At 42.6% G+C, this 14,650-nt stretch overlaps 1 protein-coding gene across 4 annotated transcripts; it reads right to left on the reverse strand.

Moving 5' to 3' along the window:
• Positions 1-1,944: 1,944 nt before the first annotated feature.
• Positions 1,945-13,330, reverse strand: slc16a6b (solute carrier family 16 member 6b). Of its 4 annotated transcripts, none has more exons than XM_018697792.2 (6): positions 13,268-13,330; positions 8,521-8,759; positions 7,682-7,825; positions 6,734-6,862; positions 3,902-4,825; positions 1,945-3,796 (listed from the first exon to the last, which is right to left on the reverse strand). In XM_018697792.2, exons 2-6 carry the CDS (start codon positions 8,741-8,743, stop codon positions 3,522-3,524), a joined length of 1,695 nt encoding a protein of 564 aa, XP_018553308.1. In that variant the 5' UTR covers positions 8,744-8,759; positions 13,268-13,330; the 3' UTR covers positions 1,945-3,521. The 4 variants fall into 4 exon arrangements, with proteins under 4 accessions (XP_018553308.1, XP_018553299.1, XP_018553341.1 ...); XM_018697783.2 differs by lacking the exon at positions 13,268-13,330 and adding an exon at positions 11,343-11,687; XM_018697825.2 differs by lacking the exons at positions 8,521-8,759; positions 13,268-13,330 and having other exon boundaries at positions 6,734-7,027.
• Positions 13,331-14,650: the final 1,320 nt, after the last annotated feature.

The following is a 14,650-nucleotide window of genomic DNA, read 5'->3' on the forward strand; positions in this document are numbered from 1 at the left end:
ACACAGGTTACCAGTTGTTGAGTTAGTGGTGATGAGATGGAAAAGTAAAATCCAGCACAACGGTGACCAAACATCAGCTGCTGTGTAACTCAATACAATGCAACAATTGGATATTACTGTGCATGAAAACAAAGCTGGTCTAGGAACAGGGAGTGTTATGTTACATTATGTTCCTCTAACAGTAGACTGTATCGAGTCATATTACAGTGCTGCTCTCGAGGAAAGGATGGGACACTGACTTGTATACTTCTCAGCTGAGCATTAGCAGTAATACTCTCAGAACAAGACAACTTTAACTGCCAGCATGTATCACGTCATCCTGGTCAAAGAAAAAAGTGCACGGCTTTTTGCATGGCTTACACACATCCATGACGGTACAGCTCAAATACTGTGCATATTTAACATGTTGGATTTGAACAGGATTGTTGGGCCTTAAAATCAGAGTAAATCATTGTTTTTGTATTGAACATTATTCAGACTCATTTGTCTCTGAGAACATACACATGTTAAGGATTGCTGATGGAGAGAGGAGCCGGAGTGTCGGCGCAGTATGAGTGTGTTGAGGCCAGTAGAGGGCGCTGTTTCTCTACTTACAGTAGCACTGAGTCAGTAGTAGGAGAGCTTTGAGTCAGCAGGTGCAGCTCAGTAACCAGTCAGTTTTCCTCTCAGCAGCTTCAACCAGCAAGGCTGCGGAAAAACTTCAAGCTGAATCAGAGAAGCAGGTTTACATTAAACTGAAGTCAGGCTTTCTCTGGCTCATCATTAAACCCTTTTACAGAATACCACCATCCACATCCTGATCTGAAATTTCAACAGCACTTACTCTTTGTGTGTTGTTAACTGATTTATGTCATTTTGACTGATTATAATTTCCTGTGTTTAGTTCTGGTTTAGATTTGAATCCCGGGCTTATCGATGGTTATCAGGAAATCAACTCTCACATGAAGTCATTTTCAGATTTAAACAACAGCTTCTTTCTTTGAGACACATTTACAGCAGTGTCGTTATAATAATGATTTAAAATGAGACGATGAAGGTTAATGAGAAACAATCTGTGGCTATAATTATCTCAACTTAATCTCTACACAGTTAAGTTCCTATAAATGCTACAACAAACATTCAAATAAAGTTAGTACACTTAAAGTGGTACTTCACTAATTTAGTATTGCACATCTGTTAAAGTAGGGGATGTTGTGCAAGACATTGCGTCACAAGTTTTGATTTACAGTTGAGAGTCAGGTTTAACCTGCTGGTATCACCTCTATAACACTAGCTGCATGTGTTGTATGTGATCAGGCTGTATCATGCTTTATATTCCCCACAGTAACTGTGTTTATATTCTCTGATGAGCTGGTACACACAGAGCTTTATAGAACTGGGGTTACATCCAGGTGTCTAGTTACTGAAACATCATGTAGTCACTGTGTTTATGTTCATTCATTCATGCATAGCAGTGACTGACCCAGAAAACATTTAGACTCAAAATCTAGAAAATGTTCAGCATGAATGTATGTATGCCATATAAAATAACATGTAATATGGTATAATGTTTGATATGTAGGTGATATATGAATTGTTGTCATATGTGCAGATTATACAGAGACTTCATTTAATTTAGTCACTTTCTTAAGGGCTACACTGAAATAAAGTATTTCAGCACAAACTAAGGCTGCAAACGTCAACACTCTTATCACATCCATGAGATTAGATCACTGACAGTAACAGACGTCACCACACATCAGTTTAACCTGAGAACATCTGAGTTTTTTTCTTCTTTTCTGAATTAAGCCACACACTCCATCCGACTTACACTGGCATTACTGACAACACACACACACACACACACACACACACACACACACACACACACACACACACAGACAGATTCTACTACTCTTACTTGCATACTGTTGGTTCAGCAATCACTGCACCACACACAGGAAGTGAAAGGGTTTGGAGGAGATTTTATTTAAAAAATACATAATGAAAGCAGTACAGCACTTTAACAGGCAGGAACCTGCCTGGCACTCGATTAACTAAAAAAAAACTGAAAAAAGTTACAATAAAAAATGAACATCAGATCATCATTATAAACAGTTTAAATAGAGGTGGTTCAGTGATTAAGGAAAGGTTTGTGAGCTAAACTTCAAGTCATAGTGGAGGTGGGTGTGGAGATGATGTGAGGCTGCAGGAGGGACTCTGAGGGGAGCTGCTTCATGTGGAGTCTCTCCTGTCAAATCTGTCCTCCACACCTTTGCATACAGACATATACATCTCTATACCGTCTCTAGTTCTACACCTTGACATGTGCGTTGTATTGGGTTAGCCATGGCACTGGAATAAACAAATCACTGTAAACCCTTAAGCTCTTCTATTGTATCATCGTTGCTTTTCAGTTTGTATCCTGTTAAGATGTAACAAGGTCATTCTACAGTTCATTAAAAGGATCATGATAAGATGATAGTAGATATACAGTCAGTGCTTTTACTCAAAACAGTACAGAATGGAGGATGGAAACTGGGACTGAGGCTCATGCAAAATGAATCCCACAACCTCCAATATGATGAAATCACAGAGTACAGACCCTGGGAACAGAGACCAAGCTGGAACTCCTTAATCCATTCTTAACCATCAGTGAACACTGCTGCAGTATTGCTATTGTTACAATAGTTTCAGAAATTAAATATCAATTACATGAATGTACATGTATGTGGGACCAATAGACAGACTGTATGTACAGATTGCATGACTACATTTTCTTGTCCAGCTTCAGCAGTAGTGAGTATCGTTCTCCATGCATCAAAGGCATAAAGGCAGATTGTCTACTGTTCATTTTGCAAGGGACAGTTACATTTAAAAGCCACGAGGTGTGTGTGTTTCACTCTCCAGACTTTGCTGAAGAAGTGACTGTGTCATGTGGTGTGTGTGCGTCCAACGAGGGCGGAAAAAACACAACACGTGGGTCAGCAGGAATCAGAGCCGTTGCGGGGCTTTGATGAAAACGCATGGTCGAGACGTGCACGCCTGAGCACGAGCAGGAATCAACAAGCATGATAATAGAGGCTTCTGACACGTATCATGACTGTTTCATCTATGTCACGCTCACAATGCCTCACACAACGCTTCTTTCCTGAGATAGCAGTACACTAACTCAAAGAGAACACAAACTAATAATACACAGAGGATTGTGAACACTCGATAGTTGAGGTGAGGTTTTGCTCTAAACAGCTGGAACAGAATTGTTTGTAAGCTTGTTAAATAGCTAAGGTGTGACACCATGTACTCAGCATGGATGTGTCTTTGGTCTCAGAGGAGAGACTGCTTCCTGTCTGGGAAGGAGTGAACTTCAAGCTTGTCAGAAAGTGAGAGAGAGTGACACCTGAGAATCAGAACCAGCAGCAGCTGTCAAGACTGTGGGTTAGTGTCAGTGACACTGCAGCCTCTCGCAGTGCAGACGTATGTATTTGCTTTGTTGACGTCCTTGTCTTTAATTATGAGGTGATGTCATGCTGTGGTTGGGGTCATATTACAGAGGCGCTGTCCTGATCCACAGCCCGTCTAACGGGACTGTCCTCCGGGGCCAAGTCCACCTCCAAAAAGTCAGTCTGGTCACTTTCCTGAGATATTTTCTGCTCTTCCTCCAGGTTTTTGCCTTCTTCTTTCTTTCTGCACTGTCTTTGACACATGCCAGACTTGGCTGGACCGACCAGGCCCAGGCAGATGGCACTGAGCCCCATACCCACTGCGCAGGAATAGAAGGCAGCACCATAGTTCTGTGTGACATCCACCAATACACCTGGAAGGAAAGATGAGACAGCTGTCAGGATCTATAGAGAGTGTCACAGGTGAGTGAAATCACACAAAAGTGACAAAAACAGAAAAGGCAGCAGAGATCTTTTACCTCCTAAGGGGGGTCCGGCCAGTCCGGCAAAGCTCTGGATGAAGACATACACTCCTACAGAGGATGCCATCTTCTGGATTCCCACCACATCCTCCTCAGCCAGCATGGGGATGTGGGTGGAGCCCACGGTGCCCATGAAGTAACCATAGAGGGCGCAGCAGACCACCAAGCCCCAGAACTCCCACACAATAGTGAAAGCCACTAGAACCAGGCACAGTAGAACCACACACACCAGCAACAGCAGGGTCTTCCTGCAACGGACTTTGTTCAGCACCACCCCAATAGACAAGCGACCAAAGATCTCGGCCACGGCCATCACAGAGAGCATGTAGGAGGCCATGTTGGGCTCCACTCCCCGACTCTTGCTCAGTTCAATGATGTAGATCTGTGGAGCAAAGAAGCCCAGTGTGGCAAACAGGCCAAAGAGTGAGTACCAGATGAAGGCACAGTCTTTAAGCACAGAGAAGTCCATGAGTTTGGGGCTGGAGGGCTTGAGAGGACCCGCCTCTACCTCTGCCGGTTCCACCTCATCCTTCTCCTTGACTGGGCTGGGAGGTGTGGACAGTGATGGCTCCCGGCCCTCTTTGTCCTGCAACTCCCACTCCACTAGGGCCTTGGTTTCAGCTCCTGCAGTCCTCAGGTCTACATTTGAGGCAGAGAGGGAGGTGACACCTGAGTCCTCCGAACCTCTGGAGACTCCTGAGCTGATGGAGGTTCTGGTTTGTTCATTCTCCAGCTCATACACAGTCTGCAGCTGCTTCAGAGAGAGAGAGTCTTTGTCCGACTCATTGTCCTCCTTTACAGGTTCTGGCTCAATGATTATTGGGCGCAGAAGAAGCCCACAGCCAATCACAGAAGCCTGAAAGGTGCCAAGGACAACCAGACAGTAGCGCCAGCCAATGTGTTGTTTCAGTGTAGTGAAGGCTGTGGAGACATAAAGAACACAGCACAGGTTATCATTAGTGTTATTATTGTTTTTGCTTTTTTCCTCACCATTCTGATAACAGTATACAGTACTACGTCCTGCAGTACAGTATTGTCTTAATAATGCATCAGAGGGTGTAGTAACACAGTTTGTTCCTTTGTACAGACAGAGGGGTTTGGAAGTCATCTGTTTAGTCATCTGAACTGTTTACCTCATTTACTTCCATTGCTGCAGGAAAGCTGGAAGTTAACAAATTTCTTCATCCCTGAGAAAGGCCTGTTATCCATGAAATTCACATGACTTTCCAGGTTTTAGTGGTTCAGCTGGTTGTAGCACCATGGTGAGACCCTCAGCATTTTATCTCTATGTACCTGCCTGTGGTCACAACAGGAGCCCAACTGCTTTGGTGTAGTAAGCTAAAGGAAACGCTCCTATCAATACTAATACATAATAATTGGGTTTTGGCATGAAGGCAGTGGTAGAGGCCCTTCCTATGAAAACACCAGTAAGTGTTCACATGGTTAGCTGACAGTTTTAACAATTTCAAACAATGAAAAAAATGGATTCCTGATTGTATCTCTGATTAAGTGTGAGGAAGGAGAGTGGAGCAGAAGATGAGGACTGACCACAGTAATGAAAAACATCCATCTGGACTATGAAGTTAAAGGTATAATCCATAACACTTTCATGAAATCAAACTCCAGTTTTTTGGGTCAGATCAATATGTAAGGATTTCTTTATATAGTAGTTTTTCTGGTTTGTGGCAGGGTCCGCCATCCCTGCAGTGGATTCAAGAGGCCGTGATTCACAGGATTCTAATGTCAATGTTCAGTCTGAGTGATATCACCCTTAGGGTTTACTGTTTACTCTCCCACAGCTGTATCACAGTTGGGTTAAGTCGCCTCTGTTGTTAATACAACATTTCCTGCTGCTGTTGCTTCACATTAACACTTCAACTGGCAAAATATGGGGTGAATTTTATTGTGAAATAGTCAAAGGAAACAGGTGTTTTTGTCACTGTGGTTAGCACTGACTATGTGCATGCACAAGGCAAGACACAGGCTTGGTCTTTTTTGTCAGCTGTAAACATGTTAGGGTGAATGAAACACTGAGCCATCTCCATGATAACTGAGCAAGCTCCGCCCATTGAGGAAGATGTTGTAGAAATGGTGCGTTCCCCTGAAGTCAGAATTCCAACTCGGAAAGTTGGAGAAACCCCACCAACCCCGACATAAGAATTCAAGATGGCTGCTACTCGCATCAATAGTAGAGAACACTCTGTCTATTTTACTGTTTATGGCAGTTCTGTCTTATCAGTTTCAGATTTTGTCAGTCATACACATAGTACTGTTCAATGTTTGTGTTTGGGTGCTGTTTGTGTGTGCGAAATACAGTGTAGAGCGTTGTTATCAGCTGGTATTGCTAACAAAATAACAAAGACTGGCTAGTCCGGGATGCATTTGAAACGGCTCATGGCTTAACGTCTTTTTTTTAAAAATCCAACACTTACATTTGAAAGGTGTTTTAATAATGTTCTGAAGTGTTTACATTAAAATCTAATGTCATCAACTGGGGTGTTCCTCAGGTGGAAAGCATATTTGTTTAGAAGTCTATACTGCATAAAAGAGCAACTATGAATGCTCTGTGAGTGTCCATGTTTTCCCGACTACTCAACTTTGAGTTGATGTCACTGCCAGTTCCGAATTCTGACCTCCGATGTACATGGAATGCAGCAAAAGCCACAGAAAAAAGCTAGTAAGTCAACCTTTGATTTTCCATGTAAAACAATTTCCAATGTCAATATAATTATTATTTTTTAAAAATCACTTTGTAATGAATGGCATTAAGTCGAGATAAAGGTCGTGGGTCACAGGTCAAATTTTGCCTCTCTTTGACTGAACACTCACCTGGAGCAAATGCAAATATAGCAAAGGATTCTCCGGAGGAAGCAATGGAGGTGACGAGGGCTCGCCGTCTGGAGAAGTACTGGGCTAAGATGGTGACAGTGGGGAGGAAGGTGAGGCAGTAGCCGAGGCCTGTAAACACAGAGGAGAAGAGAAAAAGGGGACATGACAGCCACTGGCCCGCATGGTAGGAACACTGCATGGATAGGGGGGTGGGTCAAAGATCAAGGTGTCAGGTCACTCCATTGTCAAAGGTGGCAGGCTGCGTGAGGTGATTCAGCTTTGCTACAGCTGCTGCTGAAAGATGAAAGGGCATGTAAAGACAAAAAAGAGAGACAGGGGGAGAGAGGAGAGGGGTTGCCAAGTTAGCTGTGGTCCGTTTAAGAGGCAGACAAAACGGTGGGAGAGCTAGCAGTGCTTTCTGTCCAAAGAAAAAACAAGTTAATGTGCTGTAATACAAAACTCTTTCCACCAATTTGTTTAAAAGCCAATCTATTACTTTCATTCAGTTAATTTATTCCTTCCTCCTGAGCCACTTTCCTGTTCCATCAAGCCTGATCTGAAAGGTAATTTAGAGTTTTTTGGGGGCAAACACTTTGCTGCTCCACTTTTTCCGTTCTGTCAGTCCTTCCTAGAGAGTTAAGATAGTGGAGTAGACCTCAGTGCGTGCTGTTTAGAAGAGGCTGTTGACCTCTCAGACTTTCATTGGACAGTTCTGGAAGAAACAGATTTAGGCAGATTTTGTTGTTGACACTGCTAGGAGTCCCTTTAGTTCATTCATGACAGGCTGTTAAACAAGACCCACACGTCTGCAGGAGCAAAACAGTCATTCTGTATGTTACAATGATACACAAAGACACACACTGAGAGAGAGAGAGGGGGGGAGAGAGAGAGAGGAGAGATGTGGAATGGATGAGCGGATGGGTGTGGTGGTGTGACTTTGATAATTACCTGAGACAATGCCGATGGTGATGTACATCTCATTAATGGAATTGGTGAAGGCGGAGGTGATGGTTCCCAGACTGATGAGGAAGCCTCCCATCATCACCACTGGACGATAGCCAAAGCGGTTGCTCAGCATCGTGGACAGAGGGGCTGAGGCAGAACAGTCATTCTATTAAAATCATTTCAGTGGACAATATTTTGCTTTCTCAAACTAATATCTGCAGATATTAATATCTGTCTGCGGTGCCTGTGTATGCTCTGATGACTGATGACACACACTCTCCTGGTGCACACTTGCTAAAAGACGTTATTTGGTTTATAATTATTGGTCCAGTCTTAGCGTCTGCAGTGGTTTAGACCTTAACAAGCCCATGAAATGAAAAGCTCAATGGGTTGAGAATGAGGTAGTCTGATTATCCAAGAATAATTATATCTTTAGAGATTCTTGAGATGACACAGATCACCACTGAGGATAAAATACACTGCTCACTGGACTAACAAGGAACTGACACATGGTCAGGCATTGCTAATGGGATAGACACCTGTGCTGTATTACATTAGTTCATGATATATGTTACATTATTTGATCTTAATTCAGCTGACTAAACTAAGATAATCAAAAACTCATACCAGACTTACAGTAATATGTGAATGGAGACAAGTGTTTGATTTATAATGTTCACATTTCCTGATGTCATTTATCTTACATTTGCAGTTACACAGCATTTACAGTTTGTTAAGCAGTTTGTTTCTGCCAGAATATAAACTCCTCAGAAGCCATTAGAAGGGAAATACTACATGAGCACCAGAAAAATAAAACTCATGAGTAAAGCCAAGTGACTGACCAGTGAAGGTAAAGATGAAGACGCAAATGGAAATGACCCATGACACTCGGCTGTTGCTTTCTCCAAACTCCTCCATCAGGTCCTGGAGGAAGACGCCCAGGCTCTTGAGGGTCCCATAGGTGCAGACCTCCACCAAGAAGAAGGCCGCAGCCACAGCCCAGCCCCAGCCGCCATCAGGCACCTCTGGGTAAACATTAGGCCCCAAACAACTGGGCACCCTCATGGCTACAGCAGACCACCTGGAGGCAGAAACAGAGAGGACATCAGTGATGATGGAGGTGTTTTTGAAGTCCTGTTCATGCTGCACTGCACAGGAGAACTCCACCACAACCTGAGACACACAGAGTTTTTTTTTAGTAGAAACACAGCTGATGAGAGCAGTGGAGCTGAGTCTAACTCTAAATGTGTAATTGTAGTTCCGTTTTTACACAGTCATTTGATCCCTTGTTTCATAAGAAATATTGATTAATGAAGCTCTGGAGGTGTTCTATCAGCATGAGGAGAGTCTTATTCTCTTTGATGCTGATTGATTTATACAGCAGTCTAACCAGCTGTCATTTTTATTTTTGACCAGCTATTTCCTCCACAGATTAGAGTGTGCACTTGACTGTGACAGAATGAGTGACTGAGCAGTGAACTGTGAAAAGAGGACAGAGATATATGTCCTCTTTAATGACTCAGTGCCCATGTAAATGAAGGTGTGGTGACTGCAGTGGCAGCACAGGCAGCAACACTTCACAGGCTAAATGATGCAGTTGATGACATTCCTGAATCCTGTAACTTCTCAGTTATTTCCCCAAATCAAGATCTAATGATTCTGTGCGGCTGCGAGGTGGAAAACCAACATAGTGCAGCAGTACGATAAGCAGTAAGATAACAACTGCAGACTGTGAAGCAGTGCTGACATTTCATCACTGAGTGAGTGGCTGCTGTGTGCAGCCAGCTGAGCAGCCACAGAGACAGTCAGCCAAGGCTCAGGTCAGTCAACAAATGTCAAACTAAATTTAATGTGCCACCCTGCAGTAACTTGGCTGATGTGGGTTTTGGAAAGCTGAAACAGATATTTTTGTATTCACTAGAATTTCCTTTTTGGAAAGGAAGAAAAGGTCAATATATAACTCCACAAGTCTCCAAAGTCTCCCAAGGAAAATCCATTAAATAGCTTAGAACAAGATAAGTTATTATCTCAAAGTTACCCTCAAGTCATTCTGCTTATACAATATGGAAACCTTCACCTTGGGACTCTAATCTAGTCGTAAGTTGCCAGCTAGGACTCAGAAGTACCAAATGTGAGCTGGTAACTCACAAACATAGAGGGCTGTGTGAGCCTGTAAACACTAGGCTGTCCCATCTGCACACACTCATGTGTATGCAAACACAGTTCTCAGCTAATTTAGGGTGGATATTCCTCCCTCACCTCAGGCTGCTTCTAACTCATCCATTATGTGACAAATCCCATACACAACAGGTACAAGTTATTGTTATAGAAAATGCAGTGCAACTCAGATTTCTGACACATTTACTGCCCGTGTAGGAGGAAGAAAAAAAAATAAAAAAATCAAAAATCAAACCCAAAACAAAACAAATCAAAAAGGAGAGAAAAGATTCACTCCCTGATTTTGTAAAATAGCCAGATTTGAGGGCACCCCACTGAAGAAATAACTGATTATGTGATCAGGGTAATCTCAGGTTGGACTTGAGGCCCCTACATGGATTCGGACCAGTCTTCTTTAATCTGTCACTGATTGACAGGTGTCCCGTCTTATCACACCCAGCTGGGGCTGTCACTTCCTTATTCCTCCTCATCACCAACCAGGAAAACAAGTCTTTTTTGGTGGGTGTTTACATTGTTCCAAAGCTGATGGCTTGGAGTTGTGTTAGTATTAAAAAGGCCTGTAATTGATCAGGATCAACCAAAGCCTAAAAAAGTCAATGAAGATGTCTGAGCTAACAAATTACTACAAAGGTTATTCCTGTATGACCTGAGTGCAGGACTTGCCTTGCCTTCAGTCTCTCAGGTGCTGTGTTGCCAGGAGTCAGTGACTATAACAGCCAAACACCACAGCTGTAGTGTGAGTGCAGCTGTAGGGGTGAACAATTCATGTTTACTGTGGCACTCAGTAGCCAGATATGAAGAGCTGAGGGTATGCTGCCTTCTTTAACACGGTATCTGACATACCTGAGGAGGAGAGTCACTTTTATCTTCTCATCAGTTGTAGTCTGAATGCAGTTTCTTTGCCGTGTCTATGACTGAATAAACGTGTTCAGTGAATGACGTGTTTTTAAATGTATTTTCTTCCACTATTATTGCAATGTTTTTACTTAAAATTAATATTGTCTACAGTATTGTTGTCATGAGGCTTAACAGTCAGACCTCAGACCACACACGTGCCATGTGGTCTTATCCGCAGTGCAGTGGAGGAGGGATGATGTCAATGTGCCGCATCCCTGGGGTTTCTATCCCACTTGGTGCAGAGTTACACTGACCCCCTGCTGCTCTGTCAAAAGCCACGAAAACAAAGAGTTGACTAACGGTCGTTTTAATTAATCTGCCTGTCTGTCTGCCAGACTGGCGTAACAACCGGTTTCTCGGTGTGTCCGTGACATAACAGGTCTTTCAATAAAATATAGCCGACGTCTGGCTCTTTATTCACTCATAATAGATAAAGACCAACTAGTTTCCACTCAGACTGTCATTTCTGAGAAAACGGAAGAGCTTAAAGTGGAGCCGCTGTGTCCCACAGTGAGCAGCAGACTCTGAACACCGCGGTGGGCTGTACAGCATCCTGCAGCTGGAGTTGCCAAGTTGACATCTGACTTACCAGCAGAGCTGACCAGAAATGGAAGAAATGAGTCTTCTGGTGTAAAGAAGCCGGGTTTTCTATGTCGTCGTCATCTTGTAGCTTTAATGTATTGGCCTATTTTCCAAGCGGAAGAGAACAATAATTGACATAGAAAATGTAAAGCTTTTCAAAAATGATTTTAATATCTAAACCACTTGTTTCCCGCAAAAAAAAATAAAAAATAATAAAAGGCTAGTGGAAAAACCGATGCCGCTTTGAACTATTTTCGCTCTGCCACAGCCTTTCGCATCTTTTGTCTTCGGTGAATTATTTCCTGGCTGTCTTGGCAGCTCTTTACCGGCTCAAGCCGGTATTCAAACGCGGGCGCGCAAATCTCTCGGCATCATGAACGCGCAGGGCTTCTCTCATAAAAGACACGCGGAAATTCGCTCTCTGTGTTTCTCTCCGTCAGCAGCTTGTGCTGCGCTCATGCTGCGTTTCAGTACCGATGGAAAAAAAACCCCACAACCAATAAAAAAAATATTTAATTAATGGAGTTTTATTAATACAGAGTGTGTGATCGTATGTTACATCTCTCTTCTATTATACAACGAATTTAGGAGTGTCTGGTAGGCCTAATCATGATGGTCTATATAGTGTCTGACAATGTTATATTAAAGCCTACCGTATTTTTTTAATCTCGGGTGTAAAAAAAAAAAGAATTATGGTTTTCAGATAAATTGATGGATCACTAATTCCTCTGCAAAGCCAAAGCTGATGTGACACAGAGCTAGCATGTACAATGTTGTCATACCAAAAGCCTTAAACCTTCTTTTAAGCATTTTATCGTCGGACACGAATGCAGCTTCCTGGCGCGCGCCACAAAGCCGAGTAAATGAGGCGCGCGGCTGGGATGAACAGGTTTATTCCAGTCAAGAGGCAGCATCTACCCGTTCCACCCTGCAGCGTCAGCGTGGAAGTCCCTCTCCTATTGTGTGTGTGTGTGTGTGTGTGTGGTGTGTGTGTGTGTGTGTGTGTGTGTGTTTATTTGTTGGGGGACCTGACCTAATTGACCTGAATCCGAGACGGACTAAAGAGGCAAAGAAGAGAAGAAAAACAAAACAAAAACCAAAGGATACCTGTTGGTTTCCTCTTTTCCTCAATATCCCTTTTCCTTATTTCTTTTCTTTCTTTTCTCCAATCACATGAGGACTATTCATGCTCAGTATAATACCACATTTGGCAACAGTTTGGGCTAGCTTTTCCCAAACTGAACCACATGCTTTGGACAACATGGCTGCCCTGTTCTCATCAACTATTCAACCTTTTATTTAAGAGAAGGGTGAAAACAAAGTCAGCACAGTAACACAGCCACAACAAAGCTCCCTGGTTTCCTAAAAATGTCTACCTGGCCAACAGTGAGTGAGTGACAAAGGATTTTTAGAGAGGTTTGAGAATTGTCAATATTTGTTTGTGATGAAACATCTTAAACAGCAGCTCAAGGTATTACCGTAATTCAAACAGTGATGAGTCTTAAAGGCACTAAAGAGAGCACTCCAGTCTACTTCTAAATGTAGTCTCATTTGCTTTTGGTGAAGAGTGAAGCTGGCAACAGTCTGTCTCCATATTCACTGTGACAGCAGAGGATCACTGTACTCAGTTAAGTGTTGAAAACCTCCTAGTCACACAGTCTACACTGTGGCTGAGCAGTGGAGGGATCTTTACATATGTACTCAGAGCAGTGTTAGAAGAGAAAACATCATGATGTGATTTATGTGGCTCTCAGATGAAGGGGAAGTTTATGGTGAGACATCATCAATATAAAGCTGTCTGACCCTTTCAAAATAAAATACACTGGGTTTTGATTTAAATATAATTTTAATCATGCACACTTTTCAGAATGTTGATGGATTTCATTTAGAATTTAGCCAGTATTAGTTCTGTATAATGTATAAATGACTCACCCGTCTCTCAGCTGTGAGTGATCCTGAGACCTGCGCTGAGTGTTCAGAAATGCCCTGATCTGGAGTACTTTTCATTGTGATACAGGGGTGTGTCAAAGGGGTGGCCCGACAAGGTCCAGCCTTGAAACCTGATTAGACTGGTTAAGAAGCATGTTAGAGGTGAATGTGAGTGTTGGAAGGGGGGGGTGAATTGTGTTTAAAATTACCCTAACATTAGTGTTGCATGTTTTCCCTCGCCTGTCTTTCTCCTGTTACAGTCAGCTATTCAGACAGTAAAGCATGACTGAATCATGTTTGTGAAACTCATACTGCATGTTCTATTTCATATTGCGGTCAGTGGGATGCTCAGTGCCACTCTGCATCTCACCTCACACCGAATACCACTGGCTTGTTACACACTCACTGATAACATAATGATGTAACACAAGTCCCAAGTTCAACATAACGCAGGATGTCTGACTAAAGAGCAGATACAGTTTCAGTGGAAGTCAGTCAATGTGTCACTGAGAACTGACTGACTGCCAGGACAATTCTGAATATGATTCAATGTTGGTCCAGCCAGTTTCTCCTCTTGACTTCTGACCTGATGTCAGATTTTGTGTAGGATTAGGAGATTCCAGTAAAATACAAAAATGAGATTATCCTGTCAGAGATTTGTCTTAATGATCAAATTCATAGTGATATCCTAGAATGATATGTATAAAAATGAATACAGGTTCTTGTATACAATAGAAACTATCAGCTTTCTTACACTTTCCCATCGCGTCTGAGACCTCAGGTCCATTCCTCCACCCTTTACGTTTAACTGTCAGAGATTGTTTGCTACTGGTTTGTCTCCTGGGATCGTTTGTCTCCCCTTCAGCAGTTTGTTATCCCTACAGGTGTGAGCTTACAGCTGGTTATAATGGTGTTCCTAAGCCTGGAATTGTGTAATGTTAAGCAACCGCCTTACTGATAAAGGAAATACATAATGAGAAGACTGGGTATTAGTGTTAGTGTTAGTCATAAAAGTGTTGGGCTGGTGGACTTTAGAGTGACTGAAGTACTGACAGGATAAGAGACCTTAATCTTACAGCAAAGTGGGCCTACACTGTATTGATCAAATACATGAATACCTTGATGTAATCACTGTAAGCTAGTTACATGTGTCTGACGACATTCAGACTGAATTCAGTTACTTGGAGTCTTATTGTTTGTGGCAGGCAAATTCGGGTGCTATCCTGGTTAGCAGCATTAGCTGAGTCTGAGTCCATGAAACCCCAAGAAACCCGTTAACAATTCAAACTGAAGGGCAATATTCTTATTAACTTAAAGTGGTAAAAAATGATGTCAGGTGGATGCAAAGTAAAAAACATAATTTTTCACCCTCACTGCTGTAACTGC

The sequence above is a fragment of the Lates calcarifer genome, linkage group LG11 (genome assembly GCF_001640805.2).
Source record: "Lates calcarifer isolate ASB-BC8 linkage group LG11, TLL_Latcal_v3, whole genome shotgun sequence".
Taxonomy (NCBI): Eukaryota; Metazoa; Chordata; class Actinopteri; family Centropomidae; genus Lates; species Lates calcarifer.